Source organism: Fringilla coelebs, assembly GCF_963513975.1.
Source record: "Fringilla coelebs genome assembly, chromosome: Z".
NCBI lineage: Eukaryota > Metazoa > Chordata > Aves > Passeriformes > Fringillidae > Fringilla > Fringilla coelebs.
In genome coordinates, this window is record NC_140031.1 from 52,457,920 (window position 1) to 52,482,556 (window position 24,637).

The following is a 24,637-nucleotide window of genomic DNA, read 5'->3' on the forward strand; positions in this document are numbered from 1 at the left end:
ATGAAGTACTAATTGTCTCAAAATAAAGGCACTAATGTGAACAGTAACTTTGGATGAACTTATAAAGGAAATTAAAATCACCTGTTGATATTGAATAGACACAATTTATACAATTATTTCAAGAGGATGATATTTCATCATGAAAGCTGAATACATTACAGTGTGCAACTAACTTTCGATCTTCTGTGGTTGCTTCAGTAATTTTGGGGACAGAATATGCTCAGTATTTTACAGGCAAAAAACTCCCGTAACTAAAAATCTACTAACTATAAAACTTGCCATGAATTTAATAAAAAATCACTTCAATATACTCCAAAACATCACAAAAGAAAAGTTCATATCTCCAAAAAGGGCAGAACAAGACATTTTTTAAAAATTCATTTATTTCAACAGAATATAAAGATGAAGACTGAATCTAAAATGTTATGAAATTCACAGTACAATTTTTTCTGATTTCAAGGTGCTAGGAAGAGCAGATGCAAATTAAGAGTCAGAAACTCTCTTATTCTGTAACTCATACAACTCTCCACATCTAATTCAATTCCTCTAACAATTCGTCCCATGCTTCTGAATTTTAAAACTACCTTTAAAAAAAGAACCAGAAATACTAAATTCCCTCTCCTCAAACTCCATTATCACTTTGACTTAGTACCATCTTCTCATACACACATTATGAAAACAGCAGCAATCATTTATGTCTGAAGTCAACAACGCCGACAGGTAAGTGAATGTTTCTTGCTTGATTATTAAGTACACTTACATTCCTCTTGATGTCCTTAAAAACCTTAAAGAGTACATATCCTGAAGAAGAGGCTTGATCCATGCACAGATTCACTTTTAAAGCTGTGATATTCAGCATTACGGTTTTGAGCTACACTATAGTCATGACCCTTTCCCCCATCTTTGATGTGATACATGCCTCTAGAGATAGGAAGACACAATTGTTTTTCTATTTTCTGCAACAGAAGGGTTGTGATTTTCAACGCATCTTGAGAAGGGCATATAAGCAAGGACCTCTTGTAAGAACCTCCTAGGTAAAGTGTAAAATCTGTCCCTTAAAAGTTTGCTTTCATATTTTGTCTCTGCAAAATAGCATCTGCAATTCCAGAATGACAACAGGGTCAAAAGGAAACATGACTGCTGTCTGAACAGGCAGGGAGGATTTAGTTTTGCAGGCTGAGGTGTAGGTTCAGCTTGCTGGGCTAAAGAAATTCTCACTGATCACAGGGAGGTAAGTGCTCCTCAGAGGGGAGAACTGTTGTCTGTCTGGCAGGACACAGGTGAATGAAGCCAAGAGAACAACAATCACACAACAATTTCAAGATAACTGAAGTACATATTTATCTACTACCATTGCCTGCTCAAAGAACTGAAAGAAAATGTCTTTGGATAAGACAAAGGTCACAGACCATAATTGTTCAATGTTTTCGGCAAATATCTGACTACTAGCACCTTTCATTAACTAATCCATTATTGATACATTTCAGGATGAAACGGAATGACCAGTAAGATTCCAGTTATGTACAGCTCTATTTAACTCCTATGAAAAAAGCATCAAAAAAGCAAACCAGGCACTCCTCTATGGAATTTAATTTGCCATGAAAAAGAAAATCCACATAATCTTTCTAGGGAAAATTATATGAATGAACTTTTCATCTAAACCTAGTATTCCCCACAACACTGACTCCATACCTGGCAAACACCACCACTGACTGAAGACATCCTATCTAATCCCTGAAAAAAATAGGGAATTTGATTTTGGATGAACTTAAAATCCCTTAGAGGACTACTTCAAGTATAATGAAGCACCATAAGCTGAAACATTAATATAGAACAGCATAATTTTTCCCTCATTACCTTCTGCGGGTAATTATGGAAAAAAATCAAACATAATGTACGTGACCTCAATTCTGCAAATGCTTAATCATGACAAGTATATGACCCATTTCTCAGCATATCCATCTTAAAACATCTTTAAAAAGAACATATAAAAATCCCACTAGAAATTTATTTTTACCTTTATCTACACATTTTATATACATATGAGTCAACAATAAAAGGAAAGCAAGCAACCAGAAGCAAGACTTTTTGTTTCATAGAAATTTAATTTTCCTTTTAAAACATATTTTAAAATTATTATAAACTTCTAACATTAAAATGCATTTTGTAAATACATTATCTATATTTCCATTCATGTATGTAATCAGCAAATGGTTTCTATATTATTAATTTGCAAAATATTTTTGTAGTTCTCTTCCACTAAGACATGAAGCCAGCATGTGTTCATGTGCTTTAAGTAATTTGTATATACTCTTTAATATCTTTCTTTACTGAGAGCAAATCTTAGCATTCAAGTCCAAAAGAATCTTTCACTTACAGCTACTGAGGCTCTCTGTTACTGCTTCCATGGTCCCATGGGCAGAGCAATTCTTCTGCTGCTTAGTGATAGAAGTGCCTTCTCACAGACAAAAGTAGTTAGCATCTTTTAGGAAATACAGGGGGATTCAAAGAAATATTTAGTAAATATTAAACCACTAAACCAATGCAGATAACCTAAGATGTACTTCATAAACAGGACAATCCTGGTATTATGTGGAACACTAAGCGATAGTGACAAGTACCAAGTTTTATAGCAGACACACCCTAACAAGAGAAACAACTTTTACCTAAGTCTCTGTATTTGTTTTGGCTGTATAGAATTAATTTCCCTCCACAGTGACTAATATGGGCCTGTGTCTAGGATTTGTGCTGGACACAAGGTTGAAAATACAGAGATGTGTTTATTATTGCTGAGCAGGGCTTACATATCAAGGCCTTTCTGCTGTTTGTACTGCCACCGTGGTGAGGAAGTTGCTCACCAGAGACTGGGAGGCTGGGAGGAGACACAGGCTCCCAGGACAGTTGACCCCAACTGGGCAAAGGGATATTCCAGGCAGCATATCATCCTGCTCAACACATAAGGCTAGTGGAAGGGAGAGAGAGATGTTCAGAGTGATGGCATTTGTATTCCCAAGTCTGTTGCACGTGATGGGGCCCTGCTCTCCTGGAGATGGCTGAACACCTGCCTGCCTGCGGGAAGCAGTGAATTAGTTCTTTATTTTGCTCTGCTGTTGTGCACAGCTTTTGCTTTCCCTATTTACCTGTCTTTACCTCAATCCAAGAGTTTTCTTACTTTTACCCTTCCAGTTCTCTTCCCGATCGTGCTGGTGGGATAGTGAACAAGCGGCTGCCTGGGGCTTGGCTGCTGGCTTGGGTTAAACCACAATACTCTGTCATCCTACTTAAAACACATACTCTTCTCGCCTCTTTATTTTCGTCTGTTATCTGTGCTTATGAGACATAAGTAGCAGTTCTCAGGGCTGGGAGCGTGGAAGGACTGTGAATTGGAATACAAGGAACAAAGCCCATAAGCAAAGCAATATGGAAGTCCCTGAAGTACAATTTTGTAGAAGGGAGATAACAAATGGCTGCACAAGAACAGAAACAGTTCTGTTATTCTGGTTTTCTTTTTTTTTGGTTTGGTTTTTTTTTAGTTTTTAACTTGATTATAGCAATTTGGGGAAGGAGAAACGTTCTCTGTGGTGAGAAACAGAATGGTTATCTCGTTGCACCTACTAGGGACGGAGCTGGAGATGCAGCAGTTGGGTGGTGTTTCAGTGTGGGAAGATGTTTGTGTGGTACCAAAGAGGAGTCAGTCACCACTGCAGAAAGAGAGAAAAGGGCTCTGAAACCGAAATGCTTGAGAAATTGCCACAGCAATTTAGTCTTCATGGGGGTTTTACGGGGCAACAAACGAATCCTTTTTCTTCAAATAACATACACAAAGCCACATCTCTTCATTAACTGGTTGAATGGCATTAAAAAGACAGAAAAAAAAGGACTAGGATTTGTAATATCAGCACGTGAACAAATTCAGTTCTGTAGAGATGCAGAGGAACATACCACAGTAAATTAGATATATTAATGCTTTGAGGCAGAAACAAATATATAATTTATATGCATTCATGTATATAGACATAAAACACACAAACATCAAGAGAAAAGCAAGATCCACTATCTCTTTTTAAAAGTCCATTTTTAATTAAATTTCAAAACAAGCAGGGAAGTTGTAGAAAATAATGCAGTATAAGCAATTTTTTATCTAGTGTAGCAGTTGAGAAGAAAACCCTTGGTCTTAAAATAATTTTTGCCTCTTTTGAAGTCACTTGAAAATTTTCCTTTTTATCTCAAGAAAAACTAATAAAAGAGTAATTTATTGGTAGTATGGGGTTATGAGGCAACAAAAGTACAATGTTGAAGAAAAATACACTTATGTTTGTCCTGAGCGTCTCTTTAATAAGAAAGCATTCTAAACAAAAGGGGAGCTGTGGTTTATGTTCTTATTTTACAACATTTCCATCCTTGTCTTTTTCATAGACTTACTCCTACAGACTATGAAAGTATGGTGTTCACCTTTGAAAAATATTTGCATGTGCTCAAAAGCCTGCTATCCATGCAACTAGTTTCCCAACACATGAGACTGCGGCACATAGAAAGCAGATTTCATTTTGGTAGCAATATTTGGAAGTACAAAGTGGACAAGGACAAAAGACCAAATATGAGAAGCAAACACATTCCTTCCTTTTTAATCAACATCTTCGTAGTGGGTTTCACTCATTAATCTTTTGTTAAGGGAAAAATGAAATGGATTTACCATTGCAGCAAAATAAAATTGAGAATTAAATTCATTCTAATGAAATTGCTCCCAAAGAGTGCTACTTCACCACATACAGCTTCTGTCAAGAGAGTTTGGACTTCAGAGTATTAATTTCTTTGAGGTAATGTATTTATTGGCAAATTCTGAATCCAAAAGACCTGAAAACAAACTTTCTAAATTCTTCCTGTTACACTGTGCGTATTTTTAAAATCATGCAAGTTTCACCTAAAAAGTACTGTATTTTGTGTTTAATAGATTCAAACAAATCTGAAACTGAACTTCATGTGACTGCTGTGCTGCACCTAAATGTTCATAACATTATAGCTGAGCTGGGACATACAAAAAAACTCAAAAAATTAAAATGCTTGGAGGTTTGCAATGCATTGTTTTTAATTTCTTCAGTAACTGTTGCATATTGATTGATCTAGTATTGTACAACAGAAGAAATTAGCAATTAAAGGCTTCCATGCATCCAGCATGAGATCCTACAAAATCCTGTTATCCACAGGAGCAAAATTAAAAGGACATGAGGAACCAACAAAGCTAAAAAGTGCTTTCTTTAGGCTGTGCAGACTTTGTCCATTGCTCAAAAACATGAAAACTGCACAGATTCCACGTACAAGAGTATTTAATGTAGGATTATAACTCAAGGCAACTATTTCTCTGATCCTGTAATTCTAAGGCATTTTGCAGATGGCTATGAATCCCAGGCTGTAATACAAATATCCTTCTGTTCTCTGTAATATGAACTCACATATTATGTAAAGACACATTTAATCTTCTGCCTAGGAAAATAAATTTCAAAATGTAGGTCAAAAGATACACTGCCGCTCAAGATGAATTTAAAATCGGGTAAATTAAATTAACATATACAATATTAAATGTGATCATCCATATATGTAAATATGACATTAACAATAAAGCTTAATTGATACCCATGTTTCCTCAAGGAATTATTGACTATGTCCCAGGGCACAGAGAAGGAAGATTACCAGTCCAGCAGGTAACTGGACACAGCATCACACACAAGGCTGTGCACACAAATTGCACAAGACTGCAACTTCAGACTCCAAGTTAGTCTGGAGATTGGTGTGCTACAGGAATAAACATGCCCTTTCTCTTTTCCAATGTGAACAAAAGTGCATCTATGCTATCATTAATCATATGAGACTGGTTTGCTTCAGATTTGTCAAAACTAATTCAGCTTTGCTGAATTTAGTGACAGATACTGGATTTATCTAGACTGGGAGAAGAGGAAAAGGTTATATAAGCTTTGCTCACATAGCCAGACAAATTATATTGTTTATCCATGCCTAAACAAAAGGTCACTATTAGCTCAGGGTTAACCAAAACTTCTTAGCTAATCTCTAACCTAATTTTGACCTCTCTTATTAACTGTAGAAAAGCTTTCATTAAAATATTGGTTAGTTGTGCTTACACAGTCCCCTCACCCCGCCCCCACTCCACTCCTGTAGTTTCTTGTCTTACAGATCATAAATTAAAGACAAAATGTCTTTTTCTAAGATTAATTAGTACCCAATTAGCTTCATGTTGTTACCTAGAGGGGAACTGACAGTAAAGACAAACATTAAGCATTTTAATCTCTTAAATGCAGGAGGCATTTATGTAGAAGAAAGGCATATCAGAACCTTTACTTCACTTTCCTTTTCCCTCCAGATCATAAAACATTATTTCAGAAAACCTGTACCCAATTCTTCTGCTTCTAGCAATTCCCATTAGAAAGAAGTACATTTATATCACTGTTAGAAGTGAAAAACTAAACACATGAAGCCTGGAGGATCTATAATTATGCTAGTTGGTTGTAACCAGACATAATAATTTGTCATTGCATTATACTTCTTACAGAGCAGCTTACACTGGACTTGTTTAATTCTTTTAGTAGCATAATCATTGTATGTCAGAGTATGGGTATGATGTATTTATATCTACAACATCTCCCCATCTGTGGAAGACTAATTTTTGCTCAAGTAAAAGCAAAGTGCCTGAGTTATAATTCCAAAAATCACTATTTCTGCTTTTCTTTTTGTAAGTCAGAATTGTTCAGTTTCTTGTAAAAACATATGCAGACTTAATTTAAAAATTAAGTGAGAGAAACTAAACCTGACTGCATTGTAAAATATATATAAATTTACAAAAAGGAGTTCTAATTATAGAAGAAATAAAAATCTCAAAGTTAGAAAGAACTGTCCAAGTAACATGTCTTATGTTCATCTGAACTAAAGAATATCAGGAATTATGCTTTGAAAGTCTACTGTAGCTAAAAAGCTCAGTAGTAATTCAACATAATTCTAACCGCTGAAGCCTTACCATTCCATCACATTCATATTCATATTTCTTGTCTTTTTGTACTGGTAAAAGCCTCTCCAAAATAAATTCATCCAGTCATACTGAGGATCATATCTGACACCCAACTGATAACATAAGTCTAAATTATGTTCAGTTTTCTTCCTCTACAGGAAATGAGAATGCTCCTCCATCATCTGAACAAAGGCACCTGGCTTATGGCATAAATGAAAAAGCTTGTCCATTACTGTTTTGTCACACTGTTTTGTCACACATAAATTCTTGCCTAAGAAGGACCTGAAAGTTGTTTTATTAGAGTATAGTCAACTGTTTGGATCAAATCCAGATTCATATTCATTTGCTAGCTGCAAATAAATCCCACTGTACAGTCAGTACAGCTTTCTTATATTTTAACATTATTCACCAGAAGCTCCATTCTTCTGAGTTTGCGCTTATTCTTTGGCATGGGCTTGTCGTATAAGCCATTTTTGAGAAGATGTTCCTTGCTGTGATGGATCTGGGCACCATGCTGAAGTTGGAAAGAGCATAAAGCTTGAAGCGGATGGAGTATAGTCTGCGGAAACATGAAGGGGTGGGGGACAAAAGAATGTCAAGCTTTCAGTAAGGTATTTTAGATACATCAATTATTACCAGGGTTTTTACTCAATGACTACTTAAAAATGCTAATAAAATACAATTTGGGTGATAAATGTTGTTAAAATATACCCTCTGGAGACACAAAAGGCAGACCTGAATAGAAGATGTACTGAAAAGAACCACAGAGCAGTCGTACACCACCCGCATGGTGCCATCCCTCACTCCTTCCTTTGTAACCACTCAGTCTTGACTTCAGCCCCAGCCACATTACTGAAAGTTATGGCTTTGACTTGACCTCAGCAATGGACTACAATCAATTACTATGGCTCAGTCAACAAGCTGCAATAAAATAAGTCACAATAACTAAGCTGTTTGTGCTTGCACAAAAATCCCTTGAGACAGGTTTTTAGGAAGAGAGGAAGGACTCATGATCGAGGCAGCTGGACTGCCATCCTGGAGACACAACTGTGTCCGTGCTTCTGCCCAGAGGTATCGTGTAGGATTAATGAAACCACACAAAACCAAATTTATCTCAAGTTGTTCCTAATTGCAGACTCTTCATTTTCTGGTTGTCTGGCTAAGTCAGGGGGGCCCCATGTGCAGATGTAAAGGTGTAAAGCAACCGCATGTGTAACTGAAGTCAGCAGGAGCTGAGATTCTACTGAGAAAAATATGACTCTTAAGAGCACACTTAAGTGACATACTGGGTATCAAACCAAGTGCACATTTTTAATTTCCATGGCTCAACTTCAGTTCACTATCTCATATGCTCACTCAGTTCAGAGATGGTATAAAAAATGCATGAATGTAGCTCTTGGCTACTGCAATGCTTAGAGAAAACAGAAATTTTGCTTTTGAAAAGTAGGCTGGGCCAATTCTCAGTTGTAGGGGTGAATCAAAATATAAGACTGGTAACTATGGAAATTAAATAAGCATTCACTGTAAGACAGAAGTCCTAGTGAAGGAAAAACATGTTGTCCTAGCACAACAAAGGAAAAGATAAATATAAAACCCACATATATACAAAAATTTCTTGAAACCCGTCTTCACTTGGAGTTCCAGTTTCTGAACCCTATTTTCTTGAATGTCCACACACTTTGTCCAAATCTGGGTTTTATATCCAATTCATTTAAGGTGAGTCTAGTGTCACAGAGGCAGACACAGAGGTGGCATACTATATATTATGCCAGCTGCAGGAGCAATTTTTGACCTGGGCACCTATTTTAGTAGGCAGATGTGTCGTAGCTAATATATGAATATATTAGCTAGCTGATGAAGAGCAGTATGAGCACCCCAGGGTGAAGACTAGCATGAAGGGGGTACATGGAGATGGGCTTTAAATCTTTTTTTACAGATCGTTCACTACTAAATTCTGGGCACACAACTGAATTGCAGACTTGGCTCTGAGATGTAAAAGTACTTGTAGGTGTTTTTCAGATGGCTTATTAAATTGATATTATTAATGTCAGCAACAAAAGATTAAGAAGGACATTTTCTTAATTATCTCTTCCATCACAGACTAGTGGGATCACAATTTACCAGGAAAGGCTAATGTCCAATTAATATTCTCTGACCTGGGATAAACTTAAACTCAAGAACTATTAAGTCCCAAATTCCTTCAGTGACATGTAAGAGTTGTGAGCCAGCTGGTAGGCAAACATAACCCAGTGGGTTACATTCCATGGCTGAGGAGTGCAGGAGATCAGGCGACCTGGCCTTATAAAGCATTTAATCTTCAAGATAGACATGAGGCGGTATTCAGATCATCTCTGCTATCTAGTTTTTGGAGAAAACAATTTACTTCTTTCCATGCAGTAACATACCTTATCTCCTGTCACAGAATTAATTAGGGTTTTCAGAGTTAAAGATCACTTTGTTGTATTTGCTTTTGGAGCACAACATGAAAGAGTCACAGTAATTTGAACATTCTAGAGTTAATACATGAAAAATTGTATCCATTGCTGCATTATTGTTTTAGTTTGCTACGCAACAAAACTATTACAAATGTCATTAAGATTTTAACTGTCAAGTTTTACATTAATAGCTAAGTACCTTCGCTGCCCCTCTACCATTCATAAAAGAAAAACTCAGGTATTTACATACCTCTTGTATACTCTTATTTTTTTCCATGATGGAAAGAGCAACAGCTGCACATTCAAGAGTAGACAGACAGGTGTTTGTTGGTTGTGTACGAATTACATATTGACTTGAAATACTGGGTTTTAGCTGCACCTGAAAAATAGCAAACTCTAGTAAAATAAACAGGTCAGGATAACACATGAGATACCGATTCTCTACATCAACCAAAACACATCCCCTTTCCCTCTGTGTTCACTTGTCTTCTTTTCTTTTTGCTGTTTAGTCTCCTAGTAGCCAATGCCATGCCACTATTCAGTGTAATACCCGCAAGTCTCAATCACAAACAAAAGCTGCACAATTGTTACTGTATGAACATGAGAAGGAAATACAATTTTTTGTGAGAGAAAGACTAAGTGAAATTTTAGCAACTGATTTCAGTTGCCATAGATATGCTATAACAAAAATAGAATTATTCACTCATGCTTTTTTTTATTACTCTAAACACACACAAACATGCAAGCTACAATGGCCATCTAGTCATTAACACTTTATACCTTGGCAAAATATTATTTGTCAAAGTTCTGAATCCCAGACTTCTAGAAACTGCATTTATTCACACAATTAATTAGATTTATTAGATTGATTAGAACTATTTGTCTAACAAAATCATGTCTGAAAATAATTTACTGGCTCTGCCTGAAGTGATAAACACTTTACACTATCATGCAAATTAAAGCATTTTAAGAAAAGGAAATTTAATTTAACCAACAGCTTCAAAAGCTTTTACCAGGTTTTTAAACAGTGGTTGAAACAACACAGAATTTACACTACTTGACTCTGTGTAAAAATTCAGATATTGTTCCTTTATTCCTAAGATTTCCATCTCCACATATATCTAAAATGCAATTTGAAAAACACAGAATGTTTTAGCAACATTGTCAGTATTCTTAACCAAAAAGTCTCAGTTCTTTTTCAACAACGTTGTAGTGCAATACAAAAAACCCAGACACATCCTTATAAAAGAGTAAGTTAATTTTCTTTTTTTTTAACTCATCACATCAATTGTTTTATTTTTCTTCTTCTTGAAAAAATGAGTGAGTGATCCCCATGGCCATAATATTGTTCTCATTTTGCCTACCAGAAGCCTTTCATCATTCCTCACTTATTCAATACTTTCCTCCTCCACTTTTCTTGTTTTTCCTTTTATTTGAAATATTTCATTTTCCTTTATCTCTCTTGCAAGCAATTACCCATTCCTTAAAGTTCAAGGTATCCCATTTATAAAAAGAAAACTCCAGACTGCTGAAAAAACATAAAAAAGTAAGATGAAATCCCACTGCCTTACTTATCCAAATTTAAAGGAAATTAAAAGCAATAAAATTCAAAAAAAGGAAACAAGAAAAGAGCAAAAGACATTTGGAAAGGACAAATAAGTTAGCCATAAAAAGTAAATTTACTCAAATATAGGAAAATTCAGAAAAATTAAGTCTTTCTCACCTATGTCCTTCAACTTGGTATGAAAAAACCAGAAGAGATTAAAATTACTTAGGAGGGGAAAAAAAATGTAGAATTTAGACATCAGTGTAGGTAATGAAAAGAAAAAGAAGATAGTATTTTCATTTGTTACTCCTCAAGGTTTTCTTTGGTTTTATGCCTTCTCTCTGTGATCATGTAGAGATCTTCACCACAACAGAGTAGGAAGCGTATTTATTTGTAGTATACAGAACACTACGCTGGAAGAAGTGGTCTCTACTTAGAAACTCCTACCTAGGTATCAAAAGCAGGGTGAACTCAGTCCATCACTTCTCCAACACATATCCTGAGCAGCAAAGCAGACATATATTCACACTTTTTCTCAACAGCTGACAGCTATATTCTTCAGGAGTGTCTCTTCAGAGGCTAAAACCACCTGATGGAGCATCTGCAGGCCCACTGGCTTCCCCCTCCTTGGACAGTGCCTCGAGGCTTTTTTTCCTAGGAGTTAGGAATAGTTCTATCTGCTCCTTTCTGCACTACATTCCTTGGGTCTCATGCTGAAAAACATTTGAAATAATCAACATTCCAGAGAAAGGGAACCTATCAACGATTGCAAGACAACTTCTATAAAGAAAAGGGGCCTGCACACTGCCACACAACCATGGAGCCAAAACGTGTAACTGTGGCTCTCAAACAACTGTCAAGGCACAAAAGGGCAACTTTCTAGTACTAATAGCAACAGGAGCAGCAACTAAGTTTCTTCTTTCATGAGAAGAAAGGATGGAAACAAGTATCCCTATCCATTTTTCTAAAAACTTACTTATTCCCTGGGATAGGATTAAAATACCATAGAGAGTGGTGGAGATCAGAGGAAGAAAACCTGATCAAGACAACTGCCAGCTAGAGTTTCTCTCTTAGGCTTCTCTCAGCATACATTTTACCCTACTCTTTAAAGCAGCACAATCTAAATAAATGATTCCTAGTCGCCTGAAATACAGTCAGGGTAGTCTTTGTCCACTGCAAATTGGACAGACTCACCAAAGCTCCCATCTGAAAGTAGCTACATTTACTGAACCAATAAAACACACAATACTCCAGCCACTCAGAGCATAAACTGAATGGCAAAACAAAGCAGAAACAATACAGAAAACAAATTAGTATAATTACTAGATATTTCAGACACAGGAAGATATCTTCTTTGGAAAAAAATGCCTAGACATATGAAATATTCACCTGTCCTCAGACGTAGTTGGGTAGGAAGATTATTTCATTTTTCACCAAGTGATCTCAACTTGCATTGCCTTTTTTGCAGTTAGTAATTTCACATACCATATTGCAACAATCTCTTCCAAGTTTCTGCATTACCTGTGTGCATTAATTCTTTATCTGCCACCTGTGTATCTCAAATCCAGCTGAACAATTTAGCTCAAATTTACAGAAATATTCATACAGTTAATTTAAACAAAATCAGACTGTCTACCTCTTACATCAGACTTCAAAATCTCAGTTCAAAATGAGTATACACAAATGCCCTGATTAAGTACATTTCAAAATAACACTTATGACATTTTAGAAGCACTTTTCCATAAAATGATAGACACCACAATAGAACAACTTGTTTGTTTTTGCTTCAAAGTAATTTGAAAATCATATGCACACTTTAGAATAATATCAATTTCTATCAAAATACAGAAATGACAAGTTGAAAGAACAGAAGCCAGTTTAATATTGTTCAGCAAAATAACAAGAAAGAAGATGGAAACTATCTCAACCAACTCAAACTAGAGAGGAATTTAGATAATCTGAATGTAATTACTCACTGGAATTCAGCCAAGACACTGAAATTAGTGGATCTATTCTCTGTAAGTGAGAAGGAGTTTGGGGACTTAATTTCCAAGCCATCAGAAGTAGGAAGCAACACATAAAATAAAGTTTTATTTCTATCTGTAACTCAAGACTCCTGCTTCGAAAAGCCTGAATTTCAGCAATTCTCACAAACTGTTACACTAACTGGCTTATCTGCCAACACACCATTCCCTCAGCAAATGCTACAGCCTTTGAGCATTTACAAAGGATTTGAACCACAGTAAAAATTGTGACCCTTCAGTGTTTCTTGGGGCACAGTTTTTCTTCCTGAGCCTTCCTTAGACATGCTCCAGGCAACTGAAGACCCAGCTGATCTTGTTCAGCTGTTCAAAATTGATGGGAGGAAAAGTGTTGCCTTGATGGGGTCAAAGACCTGCTGTTTGAAATTTTAAAAATTTAAGTCAGTAAAGACAGGAAGCTGATTTCTGCTTTTGTTTTAAATAATAGAACTGGAAGTCTAGCAAAAAGCTCTAAGTCCTCTCCTTAATATTGGTATCTTTCTACCTTTTCTGTATTAATTTCTTCATCACTACTCTTACCAGCTTTATTCTCCAAAGAGAACCCAACATTATGCAAAATTATACTTGGAAAATAATGCATCACCAAGAATTCAAAAAAGTTAGTACATCTGTCTCACAGGGTACACTAAACAATTCTTGCCTGTTCTACAGGCATCTCAAAAAAGGCAGAGGCATAATATATTTTTCTGTGGTTTCTATAAAAAACTTAATACTTAAGATCCCTTCCTCTTTATGTTGATAGTGTCTTTTGAAAATTTGAATGTCAGCTTGGGAATTGATTTGCTTAACTTTTTAAGGATGAAGGAAGAAAGTACCATCTGTCCTCCTGCTTAACATAGGCACTAGTTACTGGTCATATGTTCTACTACTTTAACAAATACCTTTCAGAAAAAAAATTAGCCATTTCTTTCAACTAACTCAAAAAGGCACAGAAAATCTCAGAAAGAGTACAACCACATCCTGCTATCTTGCTCATCCTTTTAGAAGCTAAGAAAAAAATTGCTTTTAAGTTGCTTTAGGCAGTAAGAGTATTCTCTGGAAGCTACTGCAAAAACAACCTCAGACAGAAGATGGGTGACAGGCAGTGGAAGATCTTTCACTCAGTATCCAGTTTGCACAAGCACCTTTTACCTGTAAGCCAAAACAGTTTTCTATATCTTACAGAAATTTCATGCAGTTAGTAAAATTACCTTTGTGCTGGAGAAGACAGCTGAGTAAATTTAGTCTCAGCATGCTACTGAAATTTAAATCAAGAATATAAATAAATTATCTTGTTCCAAACCTTGGCTTTAATTTAAAGTGACATCTTAAGAGCAGTCTCTTTCTAAAATACTGGAGGGAATAACTGCCATGCAACTGTCACAAATGGACAGCCTGAAAAAGTAGATACCTGTCACAAAACCCTCGATCCATGAGGGCATGACTTTAAAGACTTTGATGACTGCAGAAAAGGAAACATAAACCCCATTTTTGAAAAAATGGAAAGCAGAAGATCTAGGGATCTACAGAGAAGTCTCATCTGCCAGGCAAGCTTATGAAGCAGATTCTCCTGGAAACCATGCTAAGGCACACAGAAAACGAAGAGGTGATTGGAGAGGGCCAGGAAACCTTGCCTTCTGTGATGGAGTTCCTGGTGGATAAGGGCAGAGCAATTGACACTGCCTACCTGTATTCATGCAAAGCTTTGGACACTGTTTCACAGGATATCCTTGCCTCTAAATTGGAGACACATAGGTTTGATGGATGGACCACTCGGTGGATGAACAGCTGCCTGGATGGCTGCATGGAAACAGTTTTGGCAAAGAGCTCCTTGTCCACACACAGCCCTGAGGCCAGCGGTGATCCCCAGGGTCGGATCTGGGGCCGATGCCGTCCAACACCTTTGCTGGTGACAGGGACAGTGGGATCGAGAGCACCCTCAGCAAGCCCCCTGATGACACAACACTGTGTGGGGCAGGGACATGCCTGAGGCAAGGGATGCCAGCCAGAGGGACCTTGGACAGGCTTGAAAAGTAGGACTGTGGGAACATGAAGAAGTTCAACAAAGCGCAAGGTCCGACGCCCGGCTCATGGCAATCGCAGATACGCTCATAGGTTGGGCAGAGAAGTGACTGGGAGCAGCCCTGTGGGGCAGGACTTGGTGGGAATGGCAGATGGAAAACTCCACATGAGCCAGCAGGGTGTGCTCACAGCACACAAAGCCAGACGTGTCCTGGGCTGCACCAATAGCAGCATGGCCAGCAGGTCAAAGGAGGTGATTCTCCTTCTCCACCCTGCCCTGGTGAGAGTCCCCTGCAGTGCTGTGTCCAGTTCTGGCGTCCCCAGCATAAGGAGGACATGGAACTGTAGGAGCAAGCCCCCAGGAGGGACATGGAGCCGACAGAGGGACTGGAGCACGTCCCCTACAACGCCAGGCTGAGACAGTGGGGGCTGTTCAGCCTGGAGAAGGGAAGCTTGTGCAGAGACCTCCTGGCAACCCTGCAGGATCTGAAGGGGCTGCAGGAAGCTGGAGAGGGACTCTTCATCAGGAACTGCAGTGGCATGACAGAGAGTAATGGGTACAAACTAGAAAAGGGAAATTTATGTTAGATATTGGAAAGAAATTTTTACTTCGAGGGTGGTAAGACACTGGAACGGGTTGCCTAAGAAGGTTAGTTCTTTCAGTTTGGCAAAGAGCTCCTTGTCTGCACACAGTCCTGAGGCCAGCGGTAATCCCCAGGATTGGATCTGGGGCTGATACTGTCCAACACCTTTGCTGGTGACAGGAACAGTGGCATCGATGCCACTGTCCCTGTCACCAGCAAAGGTGTTGAACAGTATCAACCCCAGATCCAACCCTGAGGGACATGTATAATCAATCCCCTTTGTTTCTTGTATGAATATTTACAAGCACAAGAAGCAAAAAAACCCAAAAGAAAACAAAACCAAAAACCTAACCAAAAAAAAAAAAAAAAAAAAAAACCAACCAAAAAAACCCCACACCCCCTCCTTGCAAAAACCAAGAAACAAAAAAACACCACCAACCAGGAACCTTTGCTAGCCTTAAAGGATGCTAAATAGATTGGTTTTCAGTTAAAACGGGTAACTGAAATAAAGTCCAAGTGCACACAAGCTGCAGTTCTAACCCAAAAGGAACAGTTTTACCACCTGTAAAAGAACACAGCATGAGGCAGATCTAAATGTCAAAAATACTAAGAGCTAACAGGCAGCAAAAGTGTAAGGAAAGCAAAATATTCACAGGTAAGACATTAGAGAAGATAGGACTGACCTAGGAATACCTGGACTATATATTCTGCAAAAAATAATTGAAATACCTTCTGGTTATGGTCTCAGTTTCTGAAATTGCATTATTTGACCTATAACTAAGGAATTAAATAATTCAATACTGCCATAAGGTTATGGAAAAATAATTATATTTAAGTACATATCATATAGGCTATTCATGCCACTTTGTAAAATTACTATGCATTTCCAGGTAATTTCCAGGCATTGTAATTTTTTTTTGTATTTGGAGAATAAAAAAATCTAGAAATTATTTCTGGTAATATCTCTCTTGCTCTGCTTACATTTAAAAAATTAATGTCAGCCAACAGTTCAATATTTTATGCAGCACTATTCTTTTAATAATTAATAAAACAGGAAAGTGTGGCAAGTAAATTCAGTCAGTGTGCAGAGTATGAATGTAGAGAATGGGGTCATGAAATGAAGAAAGAAAAATTAATTACTTGTATTGTCACCACCATTTACATATAATTACCTGCAAATATCAGAAAATTGAAAATTAAAATTAAATACTTCAGTGTCAAAATGTAGCATCAATGCAATGGTACTGTTCTTTGGAACCTACTAATTATTTTTGCTTTATGTAATTTCTTCTTTTCTTACTGTATATGAAGAGCAGTAGGCACTTCCTTGGACAGGGGAAAAACAGCAGAAGAAGATCCTGAGAATAATTTGGCAAGGACAGAAGGAAACATGAAAAGTAAGAGTAAAAGAATAAAAAAGTCTTCAATTAATCTAGCTATTTGAAAGCAAATTCAATCAAAATTAAATATATTTCCAGTTTACTTTTTACAAAATGTTCTTATCCCATAAGAATATTAGCATGGGTACAATGGTACAAAATTTGCAAATGCTCCTGAATTGTTCTAGCACCTGGATACTCAGACATTTGTCAAAGGGTTTGACAACAGTTATGAAAGGAAAAAAAAAAAAATTGCAAAGCTTCTGCCCAAGTGTGAGGAGTCAATTCAGTTTCGTTATGCCTCGACAATAGTTGTCAGAGGCATGTGGGAGAGAGATTGCACATGTCCAGGAGGCAGCTAGGAGAAGATGGAGGAAAGCCTTGTCTTCGCTCGGCAACCATTTCATGTCTCACATGGGACAGGCAGTCAGCAGGGGAACACCACAGACACTGTAACCTAGAGACACTCTCCAGTCAGATGGCAAAAGGTCTCTGCTGATGTACTGCCCTGGGACACTGGGCCAATGGTCTCCTGTCAGCAGGCGGACTTTGAGAGGAGCCAGGGCATAAAAAGTAACTGCACAAGAAACTCTGGGGAGCTGTACTCTTCTTTGCCTTTTGACTCTTAGGGGGCTTTTCAAACATTCTTTTTGAGTGTGGGCTTTTGGCTTGGGGCTGTGCTTTTGCTTTTGAGGCTTGGTGATTCAAGGGGCTTTTTTGAAACTTGTTTTTTGAGACTTGCTTGTTGAAACTTGCTTTTGAGTAGAAGCTTTTTGAGCCTTACACTTTTGCCCGGGCCCCAGCCTTTTGGCTCTCCTGTCCTTGCTGTTCTTGCTCACCTTCACATCTGCCCTGCCTCCCTGTGCCCTTGACCAGTGCCCTGCCTGCTTCATCTCTGTGTCCCTGCCTGAGCCACCTGTGTCCAACCCAGCCTGCCCACAACCATGATCCTCACCACAGCTCTCTCCAGATGTCTGGACCTTCTCCCTGAGCACCCCTCACCTTGTGTCCGGTTGCCACAGTAGCTGTCCACAGCCCGTGCCTCATGGACATAGACAGCACTCCCTGACCTCCGGTGGTAATGCTCTCTCGCTCTGTCTCCTCTCCCTCTAAACCATTTTTCATCCTCTTGCTCTGTCTTCTCTAGCCCTCTTTGGTACAGGAACTCCTTTTTATCTTGCTCTCTCATTACCAATAAATGGTCCTCAGATGTAATGTTTGCCTTGCTTGGCTTAATTTTGTTCCCAACCATCATTATTAAAAGAACTCCTTGCAGCTCCCCACAGTGGAACACGACACCAAGAATAAAGAAGCATACATTTCTGACATCTGGTAAATCATCTCACACCTTTCAGTCACAAAGAAAATGTCACTGTATTGAGAGGTAATAAATACATACTTATTACCAGAAAAATGTCAATGACCAATGTCATTCAAATTAACCTAAATGTCACAAGGACAGAATGCTGTTGATTGCTCAGCATCATATCTCAACTATGCCTGTACTCCTCACCTGAAATAATTCTCAGTTCTCTCCCTTTGATCTCAGTTTTCTCAAACAGCAATTTCTGACAGTCCTAGCATAAAACATTTTGTTGTCTTGAGTTAATTTTTTTTAGTGTTTTGGTTGTAATAAGACAGCAGCTAAAAACACATCAAACATTTCACAATATGTAACAGCTGTTAATGACTATGTTTATCTTACAAGTCATCATACACAGGATAGGTTATGAACTACTTACATAATGAAAACAAGTTTTCTTGCTACAGCAAAAATTGCATAGTTGGGAAAAAAACCAATATAATGCACAAACAAAAATTTACTATCAAGGCTCACAGGGCTTCCTTCACTCTATGGACAACTGGGCTACCCTGAGGGATTATTAGTAAAATCACCAGTGTCATACACAGATAGATAAGAAATGTGCTTGGAACAAGTCAGTCAAAATGCAGTTTTTCTTCCATTAGTGTGAATGAATGAATCCATACTTTCCAGGACCAGCCTTACGAAAGTTTTCCTTGCAGCAACTATTGTGGCTGGCCTTTTTTGCCTTGGGTTCTGATTTGTCTCCTACCCACCTACACTCTTTATTCATGATCATACTTCTTTCCCTTGCAGAATTAAACTGGGCATTGTTCATTAATTTAGGTTCTATGGCAAAATTTAGTATTGAATTACTCTCATGCAAATTGTAAGTTGTAACAAATAAAAACAGAGAGAAAAAAGCATAAAGATAAAAGGGGACTGTAAAAAAATTCAATTACAACTAGGAACTATTTATTATTTAACCCTCATAAAATCCCCTGCTGAAGTCTTGTAACTGTGGAGATGAGAAAAAGTATTTTTCTCTGTATCTCCTGAGCTCATTGAATAGGAGATTTTATTAAAAATTCAGAGAGCAACCAGAAAAAGAGTCAATTAAGAGACAGCCAGATGACAATAGTGACACTTGATATTTTGCTTTTACTTCTGTTCTGTGTGTTTTCTGTGTGAAGATGAACAAATGGTTTTATATTTCTACTTTTACATTATTGCAATGCACTCTCAAGGTGTTAGACAGTTTGCTATACAACAAAAACTGCATTACACTTGTGTCTGTGAGCACCAACTACATTAGAAGTTTTAACCTTCTCTAAAAGGAATTTATCTAAATGGCAGAGTACACTTTAGAGTAACTGTTTGCTCCATCAACAAAATTCCTCTGATTTTTGAACAAGCTTTCAGAAACAAAATGCTGCTCATTCCTTAATCCTCTAGGCTTGAAAATAGCAAATACTCAAATAAAGTTTTATTATCTGAATATACCAGAGGACAAGATGTCAAACCCCACTTACTGTTAAAAAGTATGATATAATCATTCAATGAACCTCAAACCATTAGAGTTTCTCCACCAACTCATTCATGGCTTTACCCATCATTAATAGAAAAACAAAAAAATTAAATTCAACATTCGCTCAGCTATGCATAGTGCATAGCGGAGCAAATTAAGTTATGCATTAATTTTGTATTGATAGTTCTGATATTGCTGCAAGTTGAATTGCTGACAGAAGACCCTACAGCCAACTACAATTCAGTGTCCTATACCTTTTGACACTTTAGCATTTCATCACATCTGCCATACAATTTGCTTTAAACCAGGTGGCATTTTATGACTTCCTGTCTAGCACTTGGTTAAATGCTTCAGGAGAAGCATCTCCTACCTAGTAACTCCAGTAGCACCACTTCAATTGAAAAGCAGGTGGACCTCTAGAGGAATGAGGTTTTTTAACGTCTTTTCTTTTAAATACCAAGAGTGGCAAGAGTTTGTCCCTTGCTTTCCATACCCCATGAGCAGTTCAGTCCTTTCTTACTGCTCAGTGAGGTCCTGAGAATAACTGGCACATCCCTTCACTGATTCCGACAGAAGACGGTTAAGAATGCTCTCCTGAAGAATGCCTATGATGACAGAGTTTCAAGCAAGCTATTTGATAAAACTTACTCTCAGACATCCCATACCATCTGTGAATCCATGCTTACCCCACAGAGGCAACACAGAAATCACAAACACAATTCAGTAAGTGCTACTCACTTTGCACAACATGAAGTTTTGACATGAGCAACAAGGTAAGTTGGCAAAGAATTCTTAAAACAGATGTTGATGTGACTGACTTTGGTGAAAGATCAAAACTCTGGAATCTCAAAGACCAGTTTGTGTTGACAACTACTCAGGCACATTACATGATGGTCAGTGAACAATTGAAAAGAAACAGAGATGCCTACATGTTTAATAAATATTTAATCACACCTTCCAAACTGTAAGACATTTGGGCCACGTTTCTCAAAAGCCAAGAATAAAAAAGCTCCCCCTGCCTGACAAATTGCTAAAGTTCTCTTCCATTGACTGGAGTTCTAGACAGCATATAACCTTGACATTTCAAATTTATAGGGCCTTTTCAGAAGACAGCACATCAACTATAAATGGCATCATTGCTTTTAATTAACCAGTTTATGAGGTCAAAGAACACAGTTTCTTGTCATCAGTAACACCTTTTGTACACTTTTCCCTTGTATTGAAGACAGTGATGCATTTTTAAGGATTTTTTTGTAGTATTATGGTATTTTAATTTAACAGTAAGTGTTCTTAACAACCTGGTTATATTGTTTGCAAATAGAATTATGTTTAGCAGACTGTACCCATCTTATGCACAGAGAGAGAATGTCACAAAAAGGTCAGACAGAAGGGAGTAAATAAACTCAGCAGGAATGACCCTTTGAAAAATGCAGTGCTGAGTAAGAACATTTGTGTGGTACCTTGAAACTTTGCAGTTTATTGCCACAAACAAGTTCATAAATCAACCTGAAGGTCTTGCCTCAAAACGATTATGTTTACCTTTAATAGGCAGCAAATGTACAACAGCTTTATGATGATGCATTTTACCACAGCATTCGTAGGATCTACTATAAATATGAGCAAACAGCTTAAAAAAATGTTTAAGAAAGAAAGCATATGGTAGCATTTACCTTACCTGCTAGAAGATTACATTTTTTCTAGTTCATTTCAAGCCCATCAAACCTAGAAGAATACCTAAATTCTATGGGAAAAATGGGGGGAAACTGAATTTAAGAAAATGTTTAAATACTCTGGGCAAAATTTGGCTAGGATATCTGAGTTCAAAGCTCATCATACATAGGAAGACATAAAAATCTCAGGTTTTTTATTTATTTATTTTCCCAGAATCATAGAATAGTTTAATTGGAAGGGACTTTTCAAGGGTCATTTAGTCCAGACACCTCCACCTGGCCTTGTTGAACCCCATGAGGCTTCCACAGGTCCACTTATTGAGCTCCTTCAGATCCCTCTAAATGACATCCCATCCTTTAGGAGTGTCATCCCATCACACAGCTTGTAGTCATCTGCAAATCTGCTGTGGGTGCACTTGATCCCTTTGTCTTGTGTCATTACTGAAGACACTACTTAACACTGCTTCCAGTAGAGACTGCTGAGGGTACCACTTGCCACTGATTCCCACTGGAACACTGAGCCATTAACCTCGCTAAAGCACTAGCCTCTAGATGTGACTGTTCACTTACTTCCTCATCCATCTAACAGTCTACCTATCCAATCCATCTCTCTCCAATTTAGAGAAAAGGAAATTGTGGGGGACCCTGTCAAAAGCTCTACAGAAATCCAGACAGATGACACCTGTAGCCCTTTCCTGTAGCCCTGTCCACTGATGTAGTCCCTCCATTGTAGAAAGGATTGGAACTAGATGATTTTTAAAGTCCCTTCCAACCCACACCATTCTACAGTTCTACAATTTGCAAAAGACATTTTTGTATCCACTACAGAAGATCTTGAACTAATTGCCAAGGCAGTAAAAAGAAAGCAAAGTGAGCTGCAATGAACTCAGGTACAAACAAATACTGGAGAGGGTATCCAAGAGACTGGGTGGATTGCTGGCTGGAACATTTCAGGCTCATATGAGGATGAAGGCTCATCCTGGCCTGGGCCTTGCCTTGGATAAGGCGACACCTTGCACTGCACACCCGCCCCGGGCCTGTATCCCAGCCCTACCATGGCCATCAGTCCCTGGCACAACAGAGGCAATACACCACACCTGGCCCTGGAGCCCTGTCTTGCCCCAGAGTGGTCAGATGAGGGAAGTTGCACCTGGGGAAAGGGTGCAGGAAAGCCAAAGGGTAGTTTAGCCAGGACAGGAAGCAAGCACAGGTCTTGACTCTACTTCCTGCTGGACTTTCCATCAGCTGAACACCATGAACCAGAAGTGTATGCTCTTTTCCACAGCTTTTCTGTCTTTCTCTCTTTCTTCTAACTTCCTCTTCCTGGAGTTTTGAGAAACTTAAAACTGGATGAGCTTGGAGCCTGCTAAATTGAATTGGGCATCAAGTTAATGCTTTGTGAAGTGTTTTATGTTGATTGTATGTTGCTTTCAACTTTTGCCAGCATTCTCTGCTTTTCTGAACTTGCCTTTAAAGCTTTTTCTGTTGTTTGCCTGCTTGAGGATATCTTGTCAGCAATTCTCCCATGCATCCGAGTACATAAAAAACTGTGAGCCCCTTTAAGAAGCTTGTTAAGCCATTTTTTTGAGGCTTTAGAGGTATTACTTTACATGTGAAGGAAGTAAATCTACAAAGACTGCACATTAAGAGAGAGTCTTGCATAAAGTTAATCAGTCATCATATTTGATTACTACTACTAAACAGAAGGGTCAGCAAATTTGAATCCCAGTTCCAAGTGACAATTAAAAGAATTTCTGTAGTGGACCAAGAGTTTTTCAATTTTTATTACAACAAGAAGTGTTCAAGGTGTATTTTGTGCAAAGATTTCAATGCAGGAAAAATCTCGTCATCAATGGTATTGCCTAAGTGCATGACAATTTAACAATTCCAAATCTGGTTCAGGATTTGAAATATTGTCTTCTCTGTATGACAAGTCCGAAATGTACATGGATAATATAGGCAGCCTGAATTCTTCTCCAGTTATTTGTGAATTTTTGTGCACTTTTTTTAATAGGAGGCCTCTGAGCCTGAAAGGGACAGCATGTGTGCATTCAAGCAAGCAGATGTGCATCTAGCTCTTGGGCACTGAAATTTGCATCAAATTTATTATTATAATCCCAAAATCACATTGCTGACAAGTAAATTGCCCAGTTGTAAAAAAAAAAAAAAAAACAACAAAACTTTAATACACTTTCATTAACATTTAGCTACAGTAAATTTCCTGTGCTGTATTAATGTCCAGTTACTGAAATTCACACTCCTTATAGAACTCTCCACTGAGTTATCACTACCACTTTCAATAACTTACTGCCATGATGACATTTTGTCACTTAACTAGTATACCTTCAGTATTACTTCAGAATATGTTGAACAACTTGGATTCACTGCAGGCTCCACTAACAATTTCTTTACAAATCATAAAATAAAATTACAATAACTGCAAAAACAGACCAGCTACTGATGCCTTGTTTAGCATTTTTTATACTACACAGCATTTCTTTGTATGACACTTCGTTCTATTGAGGGTATTTGGTGAGGGATCTGTAAAAAGTGACCTTTGCACACTGATTCAGTCAGATTGCTTCAGAAGGAGCCATGAAGCAGGTGGGTAAACAGCTTCAGTAAATCTGCAAGATACATCGCCTGCTTTCACCAGTTGCATTGAGCAAGACCAATACTGCACATATATCCCTGGAACTCCTAATCCTATTCTTAATGCGATTTTCCACTAAACTATTAATATTATTGCAGCGTACCTAGATATGTGAAAGGATAAGCAGAAACACAGCCAACAACATGCAGTACTCATGCAATCATCAGGGACTGTGATAATCTTAAACTGTGATGTTAAGACTTTCTGAGTCTTCACTGTTGACTGGGTGAGAAAGCATTGACACATGACTGTCCTCAGAAAACTGACAATTCTAGAGCTGAACATAAATTTGTGGCCAAAAGATCATTCTGGATACTTAATCCTTATTTCAAGAACACTTGCATCAATTGTCCTGGAAGTTTTGAGCAGTATGCTAAGGAGGAAATGCATGACCTTATATACACATCATGCAGTCTTAACACACAGGAGATTAGCACTCTTCTGATGCAGATATGTGAACAGATCAACAAAATTATAATTG

At 37.8% G+C, this 24,637-nt stretch overlaps 1 protein-coding gene across 1 annotated transcript in view; it reads right to left on the reverse strand.

Moving 5' to 3' along the window:
* Window positions 1-6,124: 6,124 nt before the first annotated feature.
* The window catches only part of DTWD2 (DTW domain containing 2), a gene marked incomplete at its 5' end in the record, with an annotated part of 55,939 nt that continues 37,426 nt past the window's right edge, over window positions 6,125-24,637 (reverse strand). The window contains 2 exons of the mRNA XM_084225026.1: window positions 6,125-7,574; window positions 9,701-9,829. Coding sequence (XP_084081152.1) covers window positions 7,404-7,574; window positions 9,701-9,829 — 300 coding nt within the window. The 3' untranslated portion in view covers window positions 6,125-7,403. The remainder of the gene's footprint in view (window positions 7,575-9,700; window positions 9,830-24,637) is intronic.